This window comes from Molossus molossus, unplaced genomic scaffold (assembly GCF_014108415.1).
Source record: "Molossus molossus isolate mMolMol1 unplaced genomic scaffold, mMolMol1.p scaffold_m16_p_8, whole genome shotgun sequence".
NCBI lineage: Eukaryota > Metazoa > Chordata > Mammalia > Chiroptera > Molossidae > Molossus > Molossus molossus.
In genome coordinates, this window is record NW_023425402.1 from 20,101,921 (window position 1) to 20,127,791 (window position 25,871).

General features: G+C 38.8%; 1 protein-coding gene across 1 annotated transcript; it reads right to left on the minus strand.

Annotated features, from left to right (window-relative positions):
• Positions 1-21,334: 21,334 nt before the first annotated feature.
• PGK2 (phosphoglycerate kinase 2) lies at positions 21,335-22,588 on the minus strand. Its single transcript, XM_036249240.1, has one exon. The coding sequence runs from the start codon at positions 22,586-22,588 to the stop codon at positions 21,335-21,337; it is 1,254 nt and encodes a 417-aa protein (XP_036105133.1).
• Between the last annotated feature and the right edge of the window lie 3,283 nt (positions 22,589-25,871).

The window sequence follows — 25,871 nt, forward strand, 5'->3', positions numbered from 1 at the left end:
TTCAAGAAGCACAGAGAGCCCCAAGTAAGAAGAACCCAAATAGGCCCACACCAAGACACATAGTAATTAAAATGCCAAAAATCATGAAGAAAGAGAATTCTAAAGGCAGCAAGAGATACGAAACAGGTTACCTACAAAGGAAACCCCATAAGGCTCTCAGCTGACTTCTCAACAGAAACACTACAGGCCATAAGCGAATGTCATGAAGTAATCAAGGTCATATAAAACAAGGATCTGAATCCAAGACTACTCTATCCAGCAAGGCTCTCATTCAAAATACAAGGTCAAATAAAGAGCTTTCCAGACAAAAAAAGGCTAAGGGAATATATTAACACCAAACCAGCACTGCAAGATATGCTAAAAGGATTGCTGTAATTAATAGAAGAAATAGGAAGAAAAATAGAACCACACTCAACAAAAATGGCAATAAATAAGTACGTATCAATTATCACCTTACATGTGAATGGTTTGAATGCTCCAACAAAAAGGCACAGAGTAGCTGACTGGATAAGAAAGCATGACTCACATATATGTTGTTTACATGAGACCCACCTCACAACAAAAGACTCATAGATTGAAAGTGAAGGGATGGAAAAAACAAATCTGTCAAGCAAACAGAAAGAAAAAAAAAAAAAAAAGCTGGGGTAGCAATACTAATATCTGATAAAGCAGATTTCAAAATGAAGGCCATAACTAGAAATAAAAAGACCACTACATAATATTGAAAAGATCTATCCAATGGGAACATATAACCTTGGTAAACATATATGCACCCAATATAGGAGCACCAACATATATTAAACATCTTCTGGAGGACTTTAAATGAGAAATCTACAGCAATACAATCATAGCAGGGGACTTCAATACCCCGCTGACATCACTGGATAGATCTTCTATACAAAAAATTAACAAGGAAACACAGACACTAAACAAAGTGCTAAATCAAATAGATTTAATAGATATCGACAAAGAATTACACCCAAAATTACAGAATTCACATTCTTATCAACTGTACCTGGGACACATGTTAGAGCACAAACTAAGTCTCTACAAGTTTAAGAAGATTGAAATCATATCAAGCATCTTCTCAGATCACAATAGCATGCAATTAGAAATCAATTGCAACAAGAACATGCAAAGACATTTGAAAACATGGAGGCTAAATAGCATGATGTTGAACAATAAATGGGTTACCATGAAGACCAAGGAAGAAATTAAAAACTTCCTGGAAATGAATGAAAATGAACACACAACAACATAAAATTTATGGGATATAGCAAAAGCAGTTCTGAGAGGTAAGTTCATAGCACTACAGGCCTACCTCAAAAAGCAAGAAAAATTTCTAATAGATTATATAATCTCACAACTTAAAGAACTAGAAAGCAAACAAAAAGAAAACCCAAGAGAAAGTAGAAAGAAGGAAATAGTAAAGATCAGAACAGAAATACATGAGATGAAGACCAAAAAAACAACTTAAAGGATCAATGAAACAAAGAGCTGGTTCTTTGAAAAGATAAACAAGATTGATGGACCGTTAGCTAGAGTCACCAAGAGACAACGAGAGAGAACCCAAATACACAAAATCAGAAATGAAACAGGAGATATAATAACTGACACCACAAAAATACAAATGATTGTGAACAAATATTATGAAAAATTATATGGCAACAAATTCGACAATCTAAGTGAAATGGACAAATTTCTAGAGAAACATAGTCCCCCTAAACTGAACCAAGAAGAGATAGAAAATTTGAACAGTCCAATAACAACAGAAATTGAAGATGTAATCAAGACTCTCCCAGCAAACAAAAGTCCAGGACCAGATGGCTTCACGGGGGAATTTTATTGAACATTCAAAGAACAAATACCCATTCCAAACTATTTCAAAAAATTCAAGAAGGAAGACTTCCAAACTCATTTTATAAGGCCAGCATAATTCTAATTCCAAAACCAGAAAAAGACACTACAAAGAAAGAAAACTATAGACCAATATCCCTGATGAACACAGATGCCAAAATCCTGAACAAAATACTAGCAAATCGAATCCAGCAATACATCAAAAAAATTATTCACCATGACCAATTGGGATTCATCCCAGGGATGCAAAGCTGGTACAATATTCACAAATCAATAAATATGATACACCACATAAACAAAAGGGAAGATAGAAATCATAAGATCATATTAATAGACACTGAAAAAGCATTCAACAAAATCCAGCACCCATTTCTGATAAAAACGCTCAGCAATCAGGGAATAGAGGAAATATATCTCAACAGAATAAAGGCCATATATAAAAGACCTACAGCCAATATGATACTCAATGGGCAAAAATTAAAAGCATTTCCCTTAAGAACAGGAACAAGACAAGGATGCCCACTTTGCCACTCTTATTTAACATAGTACTGGAAGTCTTTTTTTGTTTGTTTTTTGTTTTTGTTTTTTCCTCACCCGAGGACATTTTTCCATTTTTTGTTCAGGTAGAGTGGGAGGGAGAGAGAGGAACAGAGAGAGAGAGAGAAACATCGATGTGAAAGGATCACATCGAGTGGCTGCCACCCTCACGACCGACCAGGGCCGGGGACAAACTGCAACCGAGGTACATGCCCTTAGTGGGAACCGAACCCCGGTCTCTCTGGACCGCAGGCCGATGCTCTAACTGCTGAGCCAAACCGGCCAGGGCGTACTGGAAGTCTTAACCACAGCAATCAGACAGAAAGAAAAAATGAAAGGGATCCAAATTGGAAAGGAGGAAGTGAAACTGTCATTATTGAGGAGAGAAAAAATGGCGGCGTAGTGAATGGAGCGACCCAGACCATCTCCCAAGACCAAACTGGATTTACAACGAAAATAAAGGCAAACCGTCAGGAAAGGGCAGCCGAAAGACATCTTGGAGGACCACTTAACCAGAAACACCCACTCAGTCCTGGTAGGCTTGCGAGAACGGGAGAGGGGACCGAGAGCCCAGGGTCCACAGCGGCCTGGGCAGGGGCCAGGGAACTTGGTGGGAAGTTAATCCTACCGTCTCCCTTCCCACCGTGCACGGCCCTGGGAACTCTGTAGCAGGCTAAGCTCTCCGCTGAAACCTCACAGACTCGCGACCCCCAGGGAACTTGGCGAGACCAGGGAACTCGGTGGGAAGTTAATCCTACCGTCTCCCTTTCCACCGTGCACGGCCCTGGGAACTCTGTAGTCGGCTAAACTCTCCGCTGAAGCCGCACAGACTCACGGGCCCCAGGGAACTCGGCAGGAAGTTAATCCTACCGCCTTCCTTGCCACCCTGCATGGGCCCTGGGAACTCTGTAGCCGGCTAAACTCTCTACTGGAGCCGCACAGACTCGAGGGCCCCAGGGAACTCAGCTGGACCAGGGAACTCGGTGGGACCAGGGAACTCGGCGGGACCAGGGAACTAGGCGGGAACAGGGAACTCAGCAGGAAATTATTCCCACCACCTCCCTTGCCACCCTGCACGGGCCCTGGTAACGCTGTAGCCTGCTAAGCTCTCGGCTGGAGCCACACAGACTCCCAGAGAACAGGGGACTTGGCGGGATTAAAGTGGGTCCTCCCTGGTGCATCCAAACCCAGGAGAGGGAGCCACAAACAGCAGAACACCAACACCCACTGGGAAAACTTGGCAGACTCCAAAGCCCACTGTGATAACCAAAATGGTGAGAAACAGAAACAAAAGCCAAATGAACGATCAAGAGACCTCCACAGAAGATGAAATAAATGAGGTGCAGTTAAGCAAGTTAACAGAACTAGAATTTAGAGCCAAGATGCTGCGGAAGCTCAACAGCATGTGTAAGGACATGAGCAACATGAGTAAAGACATAGAAATGTTGAAAATAAACCATCTGGAAATGAAAAACCAACAGGAAGAAATGAAGAATGACATATCAGAAATGAAAAACACACTAGAAGGTCTAAAAAGCAGAGTAGGGGAAGCTGAGGACCGGATCAGTGAATTAGAAGACAGGCTAGAAGAAATCAACCAATCAGAAAACCAAAAGGAAAAAAAAGATTAAAAAACAGGAAGAGAGCTTAAGAGAATTGTGGGACAACTGGAAACGTAATAATATTCGCATCATAGGAGTCCCTGAAGAAGAAGAAAGTAAGCGAGGGCTAGAGAATATATTCAAAGAAATAGTGACAGAAAATTTCCCTAATTTGGTGAAGGAAGAAGGCATTCAAGTTCAAGAAGCTCAGAGAGCCCCAAGTAAGAAGAACCCAAACAGGCCCACACCAAGACACATAGTAATCAAACTGCCAAAAATTAAAGACAAAGAGAGAATCCTAAAAGCAGCAAGAGATAAGCAACAGGTTACCTACAAAGGAAACCCCTTAAGGCTCTCAGCTGACTTCTCACAAGAAACACTACAGGCTAGAAGGGAATGGCATGAAGTAATCAAGGTCATGAAAAACAAGGATCTGAATCCAAGACTACTCTACCCAGCAAGGCTATCATTCAAAATAGAAGGTCAAATAAAGAGCTTCCCAGACAAAATAAGGCTAAGGGAATACATTAGCACCAAACCAGCACTGCAAGAAATGTTAAAAGGACTGCTGTAATTACCAGGAGAAATGGGAATGAAAATAGAACCACACTAAACAAAAATGGCAATAAATAAGTACATATCAATTACCACCTTAAATGTAAATGGACTGAATGCTCCCATAAAAAGACACAGAGTAGCTGATTGGATAAGAAAGCAAGACTCATGTATATGCTGTTTACAAGAGAACCACCTCACAACAAAAGACACACATAGATTGAAAGTGAAGGGATGGAAAAAAATCTTTCAAGCAAATAGAAAAGAAAAAAAAAGCTGGGGTAGCAATACTTATATCTGATAAAATAGATTTCAGATTGAAGGCCATAACTAGAGACAAAGAAGGCCACTACATAATATTGAAAGGATCTATCCAACAGGAAGATATAACCTTGATAAACATATATGCACCCAATATAGGAGCACCAAAATATATTAAAAAACTATTGGAGAACTTCAAAGGAGAAATCGATAGCAATACAATCATAGCAGGGGACTTCAACACCCCACTCACATCACTGGATATATCCTCTAGACAAAAAATTAGCAAGGAAACAGAGACTCTAAATGAAGCACTAGACCAAATGGATTTAATAGATATCTACAGAGAACTACACCCAAAAACTACAGAATTCACATTCTTCTCAAGTGCACATGGAACATTCTCAAAGATAGACCACATGTTAGGACACAAACTAAGTCTCTACAAGTTCAAGAAGATTGAAATTATAACAAGCATCTTCTCAGACCACAATGGTATGAAACTAGAAATCAATTGCAAGAAGAACATACAAAGACATTTTAACACATGGAAGCTAAATAGAATGTTATTAAACAATAAATGTGTCACCTAGGAAATCAAGGAAGAAATCAAAAACTTCCTGGAAACCAATGAAAATGAGGACACAACAATACAAAATCTATGGGATGCAGCAAAAGCAGTTCTGAGAGGGAAGTTCATAGCACTACAGGCCTACCTAAAAAGAAGAAAAATCTCTAATAGACTACCTAACCTCACAACTTAAAGAACTAGAGAGTAAACAAAAAGAAAACCCCAGAGCAAGTAGAAGAAAGGAAATAGTAAGGATCAGAACAGAAATAAACGACATAGAGACCAAAAAAACAATCCAGAGGATCAATAAAATAAAGAGCTGGTTTTTCGAAAAGATAAACAAGATTGATGGACCCTTGGCTAGACTCACCAAGAAACAAAGAGAGAGAACCCAAATACATAAAATCAGAAATGAAACAGGAGAGATAACAACTGACACCACAGAAATACAAAAGATCGTTAACAACTACTATGAAAAATTATACAGCAACAAATTCGAAAATCTAAGCGAAATGGACAAATTTCTAGAAACACATAGTCTCCCGAAACTGGATCAGATAGAGATTGAAAACTTGAACAGACCAATAACAACAAAAGAAATTGAAGATGTAATCAAGACTCTTCCAGCAAACAAAAGCCCAGGCCCGGATGGCTTCACGGGGGAGTTTTACCGAACATTCAAAGAAGAACTAATACCCATTCTCCTCAAACTATTTCAAAAAATTCAAGAAGAAGGAAGACTTCCAAACTCGTTTTATGAAGCCAGCATAATTCTAATTCCAAAACAAGAAAAAGACACAACAAAGAAAGAAAACTACAGGCCAATATCCCTGATGAACATAGATGCCAAAATCCTGAACAAAATACTAGCAAGTTGAATCCAGCAATAAACCAGAAAAATTATCCACCATGACCAGGTGGGATTCATCCCAGGGATGCAAGGCTGGTACAATATTTGCAAATCCATGAATGTGATACACCACATAAATAAATTGAAGAATAAAAACCACATGATCATATCAATAAATGCTGAAAAAGCCTTCAACAAAATGCAGCATCCATTTCTTATAAAAACGCTCAGCAGTGTGGGAATTGAGGGATCATACCTAGACATATAATAAAGGCCATATATGAAAGACCTACAGCCAACATCATACTCAAAGGGCAAAAACTAAAAGCATTTCCCTTAAGAACAGGAACAAGGCAAGGATGTCCACTTTCGCCACTCCTATTTAACATAGTACTGGAAGTCTTAGCCACAGCAATCAGACAGCAAGAAAAAATAAAAGGGATCCAAATTGGAAAAGAGGAAGTGAAATTGTCATTATTTGCAGATGACATGATACTGTACATAGAAAATCCCAAAGACTCCACAAAAAGCTTACCAGACTTAATAAATGAATTTGGCAAAGTAGCAGGATACAAAATTAACGTCAAGAAATCGATGGCATTCTTATACACCAATGATGAACTCACAGAAAGAGAAACTGAAAAAACAATCCCATTTACCATTGCGGCAAAAAAATTAAGATACCTAGGAATAAACTTAACCAGAGAAATAAAGGACCTATTAGCAGAAAACTACAGGTCTATGAAAAAAGAAATAGAGCAAGATGTAAAAAAGTGGAAGCACATACCCTGTTCATGGATTGGGAGAATTAACATCATTAAAATGTCCATATTACCCAAAGCAATCTATAGATTCAATGCAATCCCCATCAAAATACCAACGGCATATTTCACAGAATTAGAACAATTACTTCAAAAGTTCATATGGAACCAAAAAAGGCCTCGAATAGCCACAGCAATCTTGAAAAGAAAGAATAAAGTTGGAGGGATCACAATACCAGATTTCAGGTTATACTACAAAGCCACCATAATCAAAACAGCCTGGTACTGGCACAAGAACAGGTATATAGACCGGTGGATCAGAATAGAGAACCCAGAAATGGACCCAAGGCAATTTGCTCAATTAATATTTGACAAAGGTGGCAAGAGCATACAGTGGAGTAAGGACAGCCTCTTTAATAAATGGTGCTGGGAAAATTGGACAGCTACTTGCCGAAAAATGAAACTAGACCATCAACTTACACCCTACACCAAAATAAACTCAAAATGGATAAAAGACTTAAATGTAACTCATGAATCCATAAAAATTCTAAAGGAGACTGTGGGCAACAATATCTCAGACATCATACGCAGCAGAATTTTTACTGACACATCACCTAAGGCAATAGAAACAAAGGAGAAAATGAACACATGGGACTACTTCAAACTCAAAAGCTTCTGTACACCGAAAGATACAATCATCAAAACGGAAAGGCTTCCCACTGTATGGGAGAGCATAATTGCCAATGATATATCAGATAAGGGGTTAATTTCCAATATATAGAGAGTGCTTATACAACTCAACAAAAGAAAGACAAAGAACCCAATTAAAAAATGGGCAGAGGAGCTGAACAGACACCTCTCCAAACAGGACATACAAATGGCTAAGAGACATATGAAGAAATGCTCAACATCACTAATCATCAGAGAGATGCAAATCAAAACAACAATGAGGTATCACCTCACACCTGTCAGAATGGCCGCCATCAACAAATCATCAAACAACAAGTGTTGGCGAGGGTGTGGAGAAAAGGGGACTCTAGTGCACTGCTGGTGGGAATGCAGACTGGTGCAGCCACTATGGAAAACAATATGGTGTCACCTCAAAAAATTAAAAATTGATCTCCCATTTGACCCAGTGATCCCACTGCTGGGAATATACCCTACGAAGCATGAAACACCAATCAGACAGAATATATGTACCCCCATCTTTGTAGCAGCACTATTTACAATCGCTAAGATCTGGAAACAGCCCAAGTGCCCATCAGTAGACGAATGGATCCAAAAGCTGTGGTACATATACACAATGGAGTACTACGCAGCAGTAAGAAAGAAAGATCTCTTATTCTTTGAGACTACATGGAGGGACCTGGAAAGTATCATCCTAAGTGAAACAAGCCAAACAGAGAAAGACAAATATCATATGATCTCACTGATTTGTGGAATATAATGAACATAACAGTTTGAGGACAATCCCCTAAGGAGTGGGGAGGTGGGAGAGGGATGAACCACAGAACTTATATGCATGTATGCATGAACAGTGGACATGGACAACAATCTGGGGAAGGGTCAGGGAGGGAAGGGGGATGGGGGAATCAGTGGGGGAAAAAAGGAGAATCATTAACAAAAATTAATCAATAAAAAAAAAAAAAGAAACTGTCATTATTTGCAGATGATACTATATGTAGACAACCCCAAAGAGTCCATCAAAAATTTACTAGACTTAATAAATGAATTTGGCAAAGTAGCAGGATACAGAATTAACGTCAAGAAATTGATGGCATTCTTAAACAGCAATGATGAACTCACAGAAAGAGAAACTAAAAAAGCAATCCCATTTACCATCGTGGCAAAAAATTAAGATACCTAGGAATCAACTTAATCAAAGAAATAAAGGACCTATTCGCAGAAAACTACAGGTCATTGAAAAAAGAAAGAGAGGAAGATATAAAACTTAGAAGCACATACCTTGTTCATGGATTGGAAGAATTAACATCATTAAAATGTTTATACTACCCAAAGCAATCTAAAGATTCAATGCAATCCCCATCAAAATACCAACGACATACTTCACAGAACTCGAACAAATACTTCAAAAGTTTATATGGAACCAAAAAAGACCTCAAATAGCCAAAGCAATCTTGAAAAAGAACAAAGTTGGAGTGATCATATTACCAGATTTCAGGTTATACTACAAAAACTGCCTGGTACTGGCACACGGACAGGTATATAGACCAGTGGAACAGAACAGAGAACCCAGAAAATGACCCAAGGCAATATGCTCAATTAATATTTGACAAAGGTAGCAAGAGCATACAGTGGAGTACAGACAGCCTCTTTGATAAATGGTGTTGGGAAAATTAAACAGCTACATGCAAAAAAATGAAACTAGACCATCAACTTACACCATACACAAAAATAAACTGAAAATGGTTAAAAGACTTAAATGTAACTCATGACTCCATAAAAATTCTAGAAGAAAATGTAGGCAACCAAATTTCAGACATCATACGCAGCAGAATTTTCACTAATACATCACCTAAGGCAACAGAAACAAAGGAGAAATGAACACATGGGACTACATCAAACTCAAAACCTTCTGCACAGCAAAAAATACAATCATCAAAATGGAAAGGCCACCCACTGTATGGGAGAGCATCATTGCCAATGATATAGCATATAAAGGATTAATTTCCAATATAGAGAGAGTGCTTATACAACTCAACAAAAGAAAAATAACACAATTAAAAAATGGGCAGAGGAACTAAATAGACACCTCTCCAAACAGAACATACAAATGGCTAAGAGACATATGAAGAAATGCTCAACATCACTAATCATCAGAGAGATGCAAATCAAAACAACAATGAGGTATCACCTCACACCTGTCAGAATGGCCGCCATCAACAAATCATCAAACAACAAGTGTTGGCGAGGGTGTGGAGAAAGGGGGACTCTAGTGCACTGTTGGTGGGAATGCAGACTGGTGCAGCCACTATGGAAAACAATATGGTGTCACCTCAAAAAATTAAAAATTGATCTCCCATTTGACCCAGTGATCCCACTGCTGGGAATATACCCTACGAAGCATGAAACACCAATCAGACAGAATATATGTACCCCCATCTTTGTAGCAGCACTATTTACAATCGCTAAGATCTGGAAACAGCCCAAGTGCCCATCAGTAGACGAATGGATCCAAAAGCTGTGGTACATATACACAATGGAGTACTACGCAGCAGTAAGAAAGAAAGATCTCTTATTCTTTGAGACTACATGGAGGGACCTGGAAAGTATCATCCTAAGTGAAACAAGCCAAACAGAGAAAGACAAATATCATATGATCTCACTGATTTGTGGAATATAATGAACATAACAGTTTGAGGACAATCCCCTAAGGAGTGGGGAGGTGGGAGAGGGATGAACCACAGAACTTATATGCATGTATGCATGAACAGTGGACATGGACAACAATCTGGGGAAGGGTCAGGGAGGGAAGGGGGATGGGGGAATCAGTGGGGGAAAAAAGGAGAATCATTAACAAAAATTAATCAATAAAAAAAAAAAAAGAAACTGTCATTATTTGCAGATGATACTATATGTAGACAACCCCAAAGAGTCCATCAAAAATTTACTAGACTTAATAAATGAATTTGGCAAAGTAGCAGGATACAGAATTAACGTCAAGAAATTGATGGCATTCTTAAACAGCAATGATGAACTCACAGAAAGAGAAACTAAAAAAGCAATCCCATTTACCATCGTGGCAAAAAATTAAGATACCTAGGAATCAACTTAATCAAAGAAATAAAGGACCTATTCGCAGAAAACTACAGGTCATTGAAAAAAGAAAGAGAGGAAGATATAAAACTTAGAAGCACATACCTTGTTCATGGATTGGAAGAATTAACATCATTAAAATGTTTATACTACCCAAAGCAATCTATAGATTCAATGCAATCCCCATCAAAATACCAACGACATACTTCACAGAACTCGAACAAATACTTCAAAAGTTTATATGGAACCAAAAAAGACCTCAAATAGCCAAAGCAATCTTGAAAAAGAACAAAGTTGGAGTGATCATATTACCAGATTTCAGGTTATACTACAAAAACTGCCTGGTACTGGCACACGGACAGGTATATAGACCAGTGGAACAGAACAGAGAACCCAGAAAATGACCCAAGGCAATATGCTCAATTAATATTTGACAAAGGTAGCAAGAGCATACAGTGGAGTACAGACAGCCTCTTTGATAAATGGTGTTGGGAAAATTAAACAGCTACATGCAAAAAAATGAAACTAGACCATCAACTTACACCATACACAAAAATAAACTGAAAATGGTTAAAAGACTTAAATGTAACTCATGACTCCATAAAAATTCTAGAAGAAAATGTAGGCAACCAAATTTCAGACATCATACGCAGCAGAATTTTCACTAATACATCACCTAAGGCAACAGAAACAAAGGAGAAATGAACACATGGGACTACTTCAAACTCAAAAGCTTCTGCACAGCAAAAGATACAATCATCAAAATGGAAAGGCAACCCACTGTATGGGAGAGCATAATTGCCAATGATATATCAGATAAGGGGTTAATTTCCAATATATAGAGAGTGCTTATACAACTCAACAAAAGAAAGACAAAGAACCCAATTAAAAAATGGGCAGAGGAGCTGAACAGACACCTCTCCAAACAGGACATACAAATGGCTAAGAGACATATGAAGAAATGCTCAACATCACTAATCTTCAGAGAGATGCAAATTAAAACAACAATGAGGTATCACCTCACACCTGTCAGAATGGCCGCCATCAACAAATCATCAAACAACAAGTGTTGGCGAGGGTGTGGAGAAAGGGGGACTCTAGTGCACTGCTGGTGGGAATGCAGACTGGTGCAGCCACTATGGAAAACAATATGGTGTCACCTCAAAAAATTAAAAATTGATCTCCCATTTGACCCAGTGATCCCACTGCTGGGAATATACCCTACGAAGCATGAAACACCAATCAGACAGAATATATGTACCCCCATCTTTGTAGCAGCACTATTTACAATCGCTAAGATCTGGAAACAGCCCAAGTGCCCATCAGTAGACGAATGGATCCAAAAGCTGTGGTACATATACACAATGGAGTACTACGCAGCAGTAAGAAAGAAAGATCTCTTATTCTTTGAGACTACATGGAGGGACCTGGAAAGTATCATCCTAAGTGAAACAAGCCAAACAGAGAAAGACAAATATCATATGATCTCACTGATTTGTGGAATATAATGAACATAACAGTTTGAGGACAATCCCCTAAGGAGTGGGGAGGTGGGAGAGGGATGAACCACAGAACTTATATGCATGTATGCATGAACAGTGGACATGGACAACAATCTGGGGAAGGGTCAGGGAGGGAAGGGGGATGGGGGAATCAGTGGGGGAAAAAAGGAGAATCATTAACAAAAATTAATCAATAAAAAAAAAAAAAAGAAACTGTCATTATTTGCAGATGATACTATATGTAGACAACCCCAAAGAGTCCATCAAAAATTTACTAGACTTAATAAATGAATTTGGCAAAGTAGCAGGATACAGAATTAACGTCAAGAAATTGATGGCATTCTTAAACAGCAATGATGAACTCACAGAAAGAGAAACTAAAAAAGCAATCCCATTTACCATCGTGGCAAAAAATTAAGATACCTAGGAATCAACTTAATCAAAGAAATAAAGGACCTATTCGCAGAAAACTACAGGTCATTGAAAAAAGAAAGAGAGGAAGATATAAAACTTGGAAGCACATACCTTGTTCATGGATTGGAAGAATTAACATCATTAAAATGTTTATACTACCCAAAGCAATCTAAAGATTCAATGCAATCCCCATCAAAATACCAACGACATACTTCACAGAACTCGAACAAATACTTCAAAAGTTTATATGGAACCAAAAAAGACCTCAAATAGCCAAAGCAATCTTGAAAAAGAACAAAGTTGGAGTGATCATATTACCAGATTTCAGGTTATACTACAAAAACTGCCTGGTACTGGCACACGGACAGGTATATAGACCAGTGGAACAGAACAGAGAACCCAGAAAATGACCCAAGGCAATATGCTCAATTAATATTTGACAAAGGTGGCAAGAGCATACAGTGGAGTACAGACAGCCTCTTTGATAAATGGTGTTGGGAAAATTAAACAGCTACATGCAAAAAAATGAAACTAGACCATCAACTTACACCATACACAAAAATAAACTGAAAATGGTTAAAAGACTTAAATGTAACTCATGACTCCATAAAAATTCTACAAGAAAATGTAGGTAACAAAATTTAAGACATCATTCATAGCAGAATTTTCACTAATATATCACCTATGGCAACAGAAACAAAGGAGAAAATGAACACATGGGACTACATCAAACTCAAAACCTTCTGCACAGCAAAAAATACAATCATCAAAATGGAAAGGCCACCCACTGTATGGGAGAGCATCATTGCCAATGATATAGCATATAAAGGATTAATTTCCAATATAGAGAGAGTGCTTATACAACTCAACAAAAGAAAAATAACCCAATTAAAAAATGGGCAGAGGAGCTGAACAGACACCTCTCCAAACAGGACATACAAATGGCTAAGAGACATATGAAGAAATGCTCAACATCACTAATCATCAGAGAGATGCAAATCAAAACAACAATGAGGTATCACCTCACACCTGTCAGAATGGCCGCCATCAACAAATCATCAAACAACAAGTGTTGGCGAGGGTGTGGAGAAAGGGGGACTCTAGTGCACTGCTGGTGGGAATGCAGACTGGTGCAGCCACTATGGAAAACAATATGGTGTCACCTCAAAAAATTAAAAATTGATCTCCCATTTGACCCAGTGATCCCACTGCTGGGAATATACCCTACGAAGCATGAAACACCAATCAGACAGAATATATGTACCCCCATCTTTGTAGCAGCACTATTTACAATCGCTAAGATCTGGAAACAGCCCAAGTGCCCATCAGTAGACGAATGGATCCAAAAGCTGTGGTACATATACACAATGGAGTACTACGCAGCAGTAAGAAAGAAAGATCTCTTATTCTTTGAGACTACATGGAGGGACCTGGAAAGTATCATCCTAAGTGAAACAAGCCAAACAGAGAAAGACAAATATCATATGATCTCACTGATTTGTGGAATATAATGAACATAACAGTTTGAGGACAATCCCCTAAGGAGTGGGGAGGTGGGAGAGGGATGAACCACAGAACTTATATGCATGTATGCATGAACAGTGGACATGGACAACAATCTGGGGAAGGGTCAGGGAGGGAAGGGGGATGGGGGAATCAGTGGGGGAAAAAAGGAGAATCATTAACAAAAATTAATCAATAAAAAAAAAAAGAGAAACTTTCATTATTTACAGATGATACTATATGTAGACAACCCCAAAGAGTCCATCAAAAATTTACTAGACTTAATAAATGAATTTGGCAAAGTAGCAGGATACAGAATTAACGTCAAGAAATTGATGGCATTCTTAAACAGCAATGATGAACTCACAGAAAGAGAAACTAAAAAAGCAATCCCATTTACCATCGTGGCAAAAAATTAAGATACCTAGGAATCAACTTAATCAAAGAAATAAAGGACCTATTCGCAGAAAACTACAGGTCATTGAAAAAAGAAAGAGAGGAAGATATAAAACTTGGAAGCACATACCTTGTTCATGGATTGGAAGAATTAACATCATTAAAATGTTTATACTACCCAAAGCAATCTAAAGATTCAATGCAATCCCCATCAAAATACCAACGACATACTTCACAGAACTCGAACAAATACTTCAAAAGTTTATATGGAACCAAAAAAGACCTCAAATAGCCAAAGCAATCTTGAAAAAGAACAAAGTTGGAGTGATCATATTACCAGATTTCAGGTTATACTACAAAAACAGCCTGGTACTGGCACACGGACAGGTATATAGACCAGTGGAACAGAACAGAGAACCCAGAAAATGACCCAAGGCAATATGCTCAATTAATATTTGACAAAGGTGGCAAGAGCATACAGTGGAGTACAGACAGCCTCTTTGATAAATGGTGTTGGGAAAATTAAACAGCTACATGCAAAAAAATGAAACTAGACCATCAACTTACACCATACACAAAAATAAACTGAAAATGGTTAAAAGACTTAAATGTAACTCATGACTCCATAAAAATTCTAGAAGAAAATGTAGGCAACCAAATTTCAGACATCATACGCAGCAGAATTTTCACTAATACATCACCTAAGGCAACAGAAACAAAGGAGAAATGAACACATGGGACTACTTCAAACTCAAAAGCTTCTGCACAGCAAAAGATACAATCATCAAAATGGAAAGGCAACCCACTGTATGGGAGAGCATAATTGCCAATGATATATCAGATAAGGGGTTAATTTCCAATATATAGAGAGTGCTTATACAACTCAACAAAAGAAAGACAAAGAACCCAATTAAAAAATGGGCAGAGGAGCTGAACAGACACCTCTCCAAACAGGACATACAAATGGCTAAGAGACATATGAAGAAATGCTCAACATCACTAATCATCAGAGAGATGCAAATCAAAACAACAATGAGGTATCACCTCACACCTGTCAGAATGGCCGCCATCAACAAATCATCAAACAACAAGTGTTGGCGAGGGTGTGGAGAAAGGGGGACTCTAGTGCACTGCTGGTGGGAATGCAGACTGGTGCAGCCACTATGGAAAACAATATGGTGTTACCTCAAAAAATTAAAAATTGATCTCCCATTTGACCCAGTGATCCCACTGCTGGGAATATACCCTACGAAGCATGAAACACCAATCAGACAGAATATATGTACCCCCATCTTTGTAGCAGCACTATTTACAATCGCTAAGATCTGGAAACAGCCCAAGTGCCCATCAGTAGACGAATGGATCCAAAAGCTGTGGGACATATACACAATGGAGTACTACGCAGCAGTAAGAAAGAAAGATCTCTTATTCTTTGAGACTACATGGAGGGACCTGGAAAGTATCATCCTAAGTGAAACAAGCCAAACAGAGAAAGACAAATATCATATGATCTCACTGATTTGTGGAATATAACGAACATAACAGTTTGAGGACAATCCCCTAAGGAGTGGGGAGGTGGGAGAGGGATGAACCACAGAACTTATATGCATGTATGCATGAACAGTGGACATGGACAACAATCTGGGGAAGGGTCAGGGAGGGAAGGGGGATGGGGTAATCAGTGGGGGAAAAAAGGAGAATCATTAACAAAAATTAATCAATAAAAAAAAAAAAAGAAACTGTCATTATTTGCAGATGATACTATATGTAGACAACCCCAAAGAGTCCATCAAAAATTTACTAGACTTAATAAATGAATTTGGCAAAGTAGCAGGATACAGAATTAACGTCAAGAAATTGATGGCATTCTTAAACAGCAATGATGAACTCACAGAAAGAGAAACTAAAAAAGCAATCCCATTTACCATCGTGGCAAAAAATTAAGATACCTAGGAATCAACTTAATCAAAGAAATAAAGGACCTATTCGCAGAAAACTACAGGTCATTGAAAAAAGAAAGAGAGGAAGATATAAAACTTGGAAGCACATACCTTGTTCATGGATTGGAAGAATTAACATCATTAAAATGTTTATACTACCCAAAGCAATCTAAAGATTCAATGCAATCCCCATCAAAATACCAACGACATTCTTCACAGAACTCGAACAAATACTTCAAAAGTTTATATGGAACCAAAAAAGACCTCAAATAGCCAAAGCAATCTTGAAAAAGAACAAATTTGGAGTGATCATATTACCAGATTTCAGGTTATACTACAAAAACAGCCTGGTACTGGCACACGGACAGGTATATAGACCAGTGGAACAGAACAGAGAACCCAGAAAATGACCCAAGGCAATATGCTCAATTAATATTTGACAAAGGTGGCAAGAGCATACAGTGGAGTACAGACAGCCTCTTTGATAAATGGTGTTGGGAAAATTAAACAGCTACATGCAAAAAAATGAAACTAGACCATCAACTTACACCATACACAAAAATAAACTGAAAATGGTTAAAAGACTTAAATGTAACTCATGACTCCATAAAAATTCTAGAAGAAAATGTAGGCAACCAAATTTCAGACATCATACGCAGCAGAATTTTCACTAATACATCACCTAAGGCAACAGAAACAAAGGAGAAATGAACACATGGGACTACTTCAAACTCAAAAGCTTCTGCACAGCAAAAGATACAATCATCAAAATGGAAAGGCAACCCACTGTATGGGAGAGCATAATTGCCAATGATATATCAGATAAGGGGTTAATTTCCAATATATAGAGAGTGCTTATACAACTCAACAAAAGAAAGACAAAGAACCCAATTAAAAAATGGGCAGAGGAGCTGAACAGACACCTCTCCAAACAGGACATACAAATGGCTAAGAGACATATGAAGAAATGCTCAACATCACTAATCATCAGAGAGATGCAAATTAAAACAACAATGAGGTATCACCTCACACCTGTCAGAATGGCCGCCATCAACAAATCATCAAACAACAAGTGTTGGCCAGGGTGTGGAGAAAGGGAAACTATAGTACACTGCTGGTGGGAATGCAGACTGGTGCAGCCACTGTGGAAAACAATATGGTGTTACCTCAAAAAATTAAAAATTAAATTTCCATTTGACCCAGTGATCCCACTTCTAGGAATATATCCTAAGAAGCCTGAAACACCGATCAGAAAGAATATATGTACCCCCATGTTTGTAGCAGCACTATTTACAATAGCTAAGATCTGGGAACAACCCAAATGTCCATCAGTAGATGAATGGATAAAAAAGCCATGGTACATATACACAATGGAGTACTATGCTGCTATAAGAAAGAAAGAGCTCTTATCCTTTGAGATTACATGGAAGGACCTGAAAAGTATTATCCTAAGCAAAACAAGCCAAACAGAGAAAGAAAAGTATCATATGATCTCACTTATTTGTGGAATATAATGAACATAACAATCTGAGGAACGGGGTAGTTCCAGAGACGTGGAAGTTGGGTACAGACTGCCAATCCCCAGAAGAAGGGGGGGCGGAATAAGCCACAGAACTTATATGCATGTATGCATGAACAATGGACATGGACAACAAAGCTGAGGACTGGGCAGGGAAGGAGAGGGAGGAGGGAATCGGTGGGGAAAAAAGGAGAAACATCTGTAACAAAAATAAATTAATTTGAAAAATTTTAATAAAAAAAAAAGAAGGTAGGAAGATGGGTTCACAATCATTATTCAAAACTCTTGCAGCTAGATATGTGTCGTGATCCCAAACCCTTACATTCCAAAATGATCTTTTTTTGTATATGACAAATATTACTCATCTCAGGAGAGACTGGAACATCACAATTAAATATATTAATATTCTATCAGTAAAAAATATTAATACTAAGTGAAATAAATAAAGATTAAAATTAGCCTCTAAAAATGAGCACACACAGGAAATATTGGACAATCTGTTTGTTCCCTCCAACTTAAATTGGCTAATGGACCAGAAAAGTCCGTTCTGAGTTGAAAAGTCTGTCTCAATAACTCAAATAGCAAGACAAAGATTTTCCTAGGTTTCTCAAACTTGGGGAATTTTCAGCCAAAAATATGAGGAGGTGATGGGCAAAGATGAGACTCGGTACTGCCTTCCCACCCTGCTCACTAGTACAGAGGGCCACAATTAACCACTCTTAAGATGGAAAAGAGGAGCCCAGTCAATAGGCCAATTAGTTAAAAGCAATAATAAGAGAACTAATAATTAGAAGAAATTTGGGGGTGAGGTTCTTTCACATGTAATTACTATGTAGAACTCTGAAAAATCACAGGTCTGGTGTTGAATGGCTTTTACTTGTGTGCTAGAATAAGAAAACATTGCTTTTTTTTTAATCTTCACTCGAGGACATTTTTCCATTTTTTGTTCAGACAGAGCAGGAGGGGAGAGAGAGAGAGAGAGAGAGAGAGAGAGAGAGAGAGAGAGAGAGAGAGAGAGAAACATCGACATGAAAGGGACACATCGAGTGGCTGCCACCCGCATGACCCAACCAGGGCCGGGAACAAACTGCAACCGAGGTACATGCCCTTAGCGGGAACCGAACCCGGGTCTCTGTGGACCGCAGGCTGATGCTCTAACCACTGAGCTAAACCGGCCAGGGCAAAGCATTGCTTTCTTAAAACCACGCCAGCAAGGCGGAAGCTGGAGAAGCTGTATAGCGGCCCAAAATGTCCTAACACTCCAACATCAGCTTCAGAAGGATTAGGAAATAAGGAAAATTTCCCAGGTGGCCAAATTTGGGGCCAAAAAGGACAATGAATAAGAAACTTCCTCCCAGAGAACAAAGCCAGAGTCTAACCAAAGAAATTATTCCCCTGTCAGGTCAAAGAGTTCTCTAAACTTTGGCCCAGCATGATTTATTTATAATTGTAATGAACCAATGGCATTTTTAGGGGAGGATTTTTATTGCAGGCTCTTATTTCTCTCCCATCATGCTATATTGGGTGTTTACAGAGAGGGGTGTTGCAGATATAAAAATAAATGACCGTTTCCCATGATAGGTGTCCCTAGGTGAGGTGATGGCTTTTCTATGAGTTTGACACACTGTCAGAAACCATCCATTTTACTCCAGTATTTATTACCCCTTACCCCTTTTAGTAATAGAATCTATTGATTTTTAGTTGAATATAAGGTCTTCAACTAAAGAGAATACATTCCCACCCTCCCTTGTAAAATAAGATTTGGCATACAACTTACAGCCCATAGAGTAAGTGAAAAAAAATTCTGAACTTTTTCGGTTATGTATTTTTTTTAAATCCTCACCTGAGGATATTTTTACATTTATCTTCAAACAGAGTGGGGGGGGGAGAGAAAGAGAAAGAGAGAGAGAGAGAGAGAGAGAGAGAGAGACATCGACTGGCTGCCACCCGCATGACCCCAAGTGGGGCGGGGGCAAACCGCAACCGAGGCACATGCCCCTGGCTGGAATTGAATCCAGGCCTCCCTGGTCCACAGGATGACGCTTTAACCACTGAGCCAAACGGGTCATGTGTTTCTAAAAATTCATTGCTTTTCTTTAACTCCCCCTTTGGGCTGGCTATCAAATAGTAAAAACTCAGACACAGAGATGGAACTCACTTGTTGGGTTTTCTTATTTTACTTAACTCCTACATCTTCCCTGGGGTTACCATGACATTACTAATATTTTTCTTAGAGAGAAGCTGAAGTTTTATGTATGCTAAGATTATATTTTAAGTTCAATTACTCAGGATACTGAATATATAGACTTGATTTGGGGCTATGGGACAAAGGCCATGACAGTTGAAATAATTTACTCTGCATTTTTACTCCTGATTTGATAGCAACTTTGCCCTGAACCAGCTCTATCTACACAACTAGGCAAAATATTCTTCAGTAGATATTTTCATTTAATCTACATTTCTTAGTATTTCTTATTCTATTTTCTAATATGGAAGAGGTTTTGTAGCTTCATTTTCCCTATGGCTAAACTATCTTCATACATATTTCTTATGTATCTCAAAAACAGAGTTTTTAGATTTAGCAGTTGTATTATCTATCTATTAAACAAAACCTGCTTTGAAAAAGAAAACAAATATTTCTCTATTTGAAACCTGTGTTTGACTTGTAATCCCAATTCTAACAGATGTGTGTGTATATTCTTATGCGTCCATAACCACAGACATACCTTCCTTGGGTTTAATATTTTCTTTTTAACTTTATAGGTTTAATAAGAATGTCATATTTTTTATTTAGTAAGACATTTCCTCTTAGCAGAGCTTTCTTTAATGGTACTCATGAGTTCTTAAATGTAATTTTCTTTCTCAGTTTATTTTTGTTCTCAGTTTATTAAACATTTTTATTTAACAGTCTGTCAACTTCTATCCTGACCCTTCCTCAACAATTAGGGTTTTGTCTTGTTTCCATTTTCAAAAGTAAAATAATAACAGAACTGGACTAAAATAAAAAGGAGAATTCAGCTTACTTAACTCACTTTAATAGCCAACCCACTTCCTACAAATCACAATGGTGAAATCCAAATGAGATCTTTAAGGGAGCAGGTAAATGCATGGCAGACTAAAATTAATTGCATTGCTGTGCTGATGTTAAGAGTTAATGATGGCCCATTGCTTGGTCATTGCCTGGATCTTGATACAGGAGTGGATTTTAACAAAATCCAGTTGAAATGCAAAAGCACTAAGTTGACTTAAAGACTGTGGGTTGGAAACAGTAGGAAGAAACACGTTGTCAACTACAGGTTGCTAAGGGCTTCCACTCCAGGAAGGACTTTACCTTCCAGAAGCTCTAGACTGGCTCCTCCTCCAGTGCTCACATGGCTGACTTTATCTTCAGTTTTCCATTTGGCACAGCAAGTGGCAGTGTCTCCACCTCCTATAATGGTGATACAGCCCCTGGAAGTGGCTTTCACAACTTCATCCATGAGGGCTTTGGTTCCCTGAGCAAAGGCATCCCATTCAAATACCCCTAAAGGTCCATTCCACACAATGAGCTTGGCTTCAGCCACAACTTGAGCAAACTTCTTGTTGGTCTCAGGACCACAGTCCAAACCCATCCAGCCATCAGGTATGCCTGATTCTACAGTGGCGTGGCCAACCTCCGCATTCTCCTCAAACTTGTCAGCAGTGATGAAGTCAACAGGAAAGGTCAGGTGCACATCATTCTTATGGGCTGTGTCCATGATCTCGCGGACAATATTGGCTCCCTCTTCATCAAACAAGGAAGCACCAATCTCCATGTTGTTGAGTACCTTAAGGAAGGTATAAGCCATTCCACCACCAATAATCATATGATTGACCTTGTCCAGCATATTTTTGATAAGCTGGATCTTGTCTGCTACTTTGGCTCCACCAAGTATAGTCAGAAAGGGTCTCTCTGGGTTTTCCAAGGCTTTGGCAAAGTAATCCAGCTCCTTCTTCATCAGGAATCCAGAGGCCTTCTGAGGCAGATTCACTCCCACCATGGAACTGTGGGCCCGGTGAGCAGTGCCAAATGCGTCATTGACATAAACATCTCCTAGCTTCGAGAGTGATTGTCGAAAGTCTTCTATTTTATGTGGCTCAGCTTTAATCTTATTTCCAGCAGGGTCTTGGCCCTTCCCTTCTTCCTCCACATGAAAACGTAAATTCTCCAGCAAGAAGACTGAGCCAGTAGCTGGGTTTTCACAGGCTTTCTCGACCTCTGGGCCCACACAGTCCTTCAGGAATAGGACGTCCTGACCCAGCAAGGATTTCAGCTCAGCTGCAACGGGCTTCAAGGAGTATTTATCAGGCATGGGAACCCCATCAGGTCGACCTAGATGACTCATAAGAACTACTGACTTGGCTCCATTATCCAAGCAAAACTTGATGCTTGGGATTGAGGCTTTGATTCTCTGGTTGTTTGTAATCTGGTTCTTCTTCATGGGAACATTGAAGTCTACTCTCATAATGACTCGTTTACCTTTAACATCCAGTTTTTCCAGCGTTAACTTCTTAGAAAGAGACATCTTGACAATAGCAATACAATGCCGAAGAACCACTGTCCTGCTGCTGCTGGAAGGCTGAGCGGTGTTTCTAACGTCCCTCTTCTTGTTCCGCCCCTTTCTTCTCAGGATGTATTGTCTCCCAAACAGCAGCCATGATTGGACTGGGAAAAGGAGACTTAGTTCTGTGATTGGCCAATGGTCCTGTCAATCTGGATTTGGAGCACGGTGCTTGGCGCAGATTCAAACCGCCAAACAGTCACAGGTGAAGGCAAGTCCAGGGTGTTGGTACCTGGCTTGGATGACAGTTGAGGAGGTGAAAAAATCCTGGGATAAGAAAGGTCCTAAAGTCCAAGCCTCCTACTGGTTCTCTTTTCCATATCCCTTTTGACAGTTGCCTTTATTGGGGGGGGTGGGGGGTATAATTTTACCTATGTCAAATTCTAATTATATTGAGGTGTAAAAACATATACAGAACCCAAATAAGGAAATTTATGAAATAATGGGTGTGTGAAACCTTGTTTATTGAAAGCAGTGTTGTATACTTCTTTTTTTTTTTTTTTTTTTCCTCCTGTCTTGTTACATATTTTTGTTAAGAGCATAGCATGGTATTAGCCTTTGGCTTTAGGTATATTCTAGGGGAGTGGGAATGATATAATTTCATCACTTTGCTTCTTCTGTTCTCAGACCACTGTGAGAGACTGTTTGGATGCTTCCTCAGAAAAATCCCATAAGATCATAACAGAGTATCAGTGAAACACAGAGGATGATGGAGCCTTTTTTGAGGCTGCAAAGTTAAGATAAAGCCTCTTACTTTTTCTCATCTCTCTTTGTTTTACTCCCTTAGACATTGAGCTGAAAAGCAGAATAGTGTTCATGAGAATGAAAATGTCCGTTTGAATTAAAAATGAATGAGAGATTTTATTTTTGGAGAACGTATATATCGCTGATTGACTTAGCAATGAAAACTGGCTTTGCAATTAGTTAATAGGGCAGTTTCCTTAAGTTGAATGAACTAAATATGTAGCGTGAAGGCTTTAACGAAAATTGTTTGAGGTATCACCCACTAGGATGGATGTAAAAAAAAAAAAAAAGACAATAGCAAGTGTAGACGAGGATGTGGAGAAATTGGGACCCTCACATATTGCTGGTAGGAATGTAGAAAGGTACAGCCCCTTTAGAAAATATACCTTATGGTTTCATCTATTACAATATGTTGATGATAACACTCCCATAGAGAAAAGGTACAAGTAGGGGAGGGGAGAGAGTTGCAGTCCACATTAGGTCCCCTGAAAAAAAAAAAAAGCATAGAATGAAAAGATATGCCTTTGTGCGTCCAGCACTAACTAGGGAAACAGGACAGTTATTACATAAATTCATTACAGAAGACAAGGATATAATCTGATAAGCTAGCTTAATACAAATATCCATTCAGGGTATATATATTCTAAAAAATTTGGTGAGACATTGCTGTATATATAGTAGAGACCTAAGCAATAAATGCTAATTCTCTGCCCCTCATCTAGTTTTGGGGATGTAAGCAGTGAGGCAGGGAAGTAGAGTTCCTCTGAGTAACGACAAAAGCTTATAGGAGCCTTGGCCGGTTTGGTTCAGCGATTAGACCGTTGGCCTGCGGACCAGAGAGTCCTGGGTTCGCTTCCTGCTAAGGGCACATACCTTGGTTGCAATTTGCCCCTGGCCTCAGTTGGGGTCATATGGGTGGCAGACAGTTGATATGACTCGCACCGATGTTTCTCTCTCTCTCTTCCTCCCTCTCTCCCTCCTGTCCTGGAGTGAGGATAAAAAAGAAAAAAAGTTTATAGGATATCAATATGGCCCTAATATGATTTATTTCTTACATTTTCTGGACTTTAGAAAAAAAATGGCCTTTAATTGGACGTCCAAAGTCCAGGGAGAGAGGTTAAGTTGCTGTAGAGGATTCGATCTTTTTCTCTCTCCCATGTGTCCTTCGGAAATCAGGCCATTGAATGTGATCAGGATGGGTTAATAGAATAGCAGTTCACAGTATCTTGTGAATTTTGATGGGTTGAGTGCTTATCAAGCTTGAAATAAATGATTCAATAATTCAGTAATTCAGTAATGATTCAGCGTACATTTTGACATTTTTCTGACCTAAAGAGGTTTGTTATGTGGCTAGAGCTGTCTTGCCATGCCTACAAGGGAAGTTGAATCACCTGTGCTCATATAAACACAGCCCAATCTTCTTTCTTCAGCATCCAAAGATGCCTCTAAAGTCCTTTAATGTCACTTTTTCCTGCTATTTATTTTTTAAAAAATATTTTTATTGATTTTAGAGAGAGAGAAAGGGAGAGGGAGAGAGAGAAACCTCAGTGTGAGAGCAAAACATTCATTGGCTGCCTCCTGCACGTCCCCTGCAGGGGATTGAGGCACAATTTGGGCATGTTCCCTGACATGGAATTTAGCCTGCAACATTGCCGGGCATGGAAGGATGCTGCCACCAACCGAGCGATGTATTTTTAAGGCAGGAAATAGGGGAGTGGGGGGGGGGGTCATATATATGCTTATATCCAACTAGTACATTTGAGAAATTAAAAAAAAAATTACACATGACATATGTAAATTATGCAATATAGGGAAATTCTTCCGTGGAGTTGTGGAAAATACCTAAAACATTATCATTTTATTCAATTTGGTTGCTGAACATTAATCTTCAATAACAATAAGCTAAGTTACCCCCAAATCGTATTAGTTCTTTTGATATTATGCTATAATAAAAATGGTCTTGTAAATGTTTTTAATGTTGACTTATGTAGGAAGTTCTAATGGCTTTCCTGGACTAGCAGTGAACACCTAGTTTACATGGTGAGCATATTGCTGTGACGTGGCCTCATTTTTGGCACCTAAAATGTCTCTTATGGACAAAGAGGTAAAGTTGCATGTACCTCATTTCTCAAATACATTTGTGTCCCAAAGTGGTGAAATTGTGACTAGCTGAGATACCTACATAGAGTGAAAACCTTTGGTTAACTAGCTGCCCATGTGGTCATCCTTTAATTACTCTATAAGTTTATAATACTGAGAACTTTGATTATTTTTCCCCAATGATTAGAATCTGGAATCTGAAATTTTGAATATCCAAATATATATATCTCCACATGTTAAGTCACATTCCTTGTCAGTATGGTTACCAGAGCAAATACAGCCTGAATTACTGGACTTACTCTTGCCTTCACAATCCCTGAGGATGTTTGAGCACAAAGTTGCATCATAGAGACACATACCTACTTGTGATTTGTCCTTGGCAGTGTCCTCTGGAGTGCACACT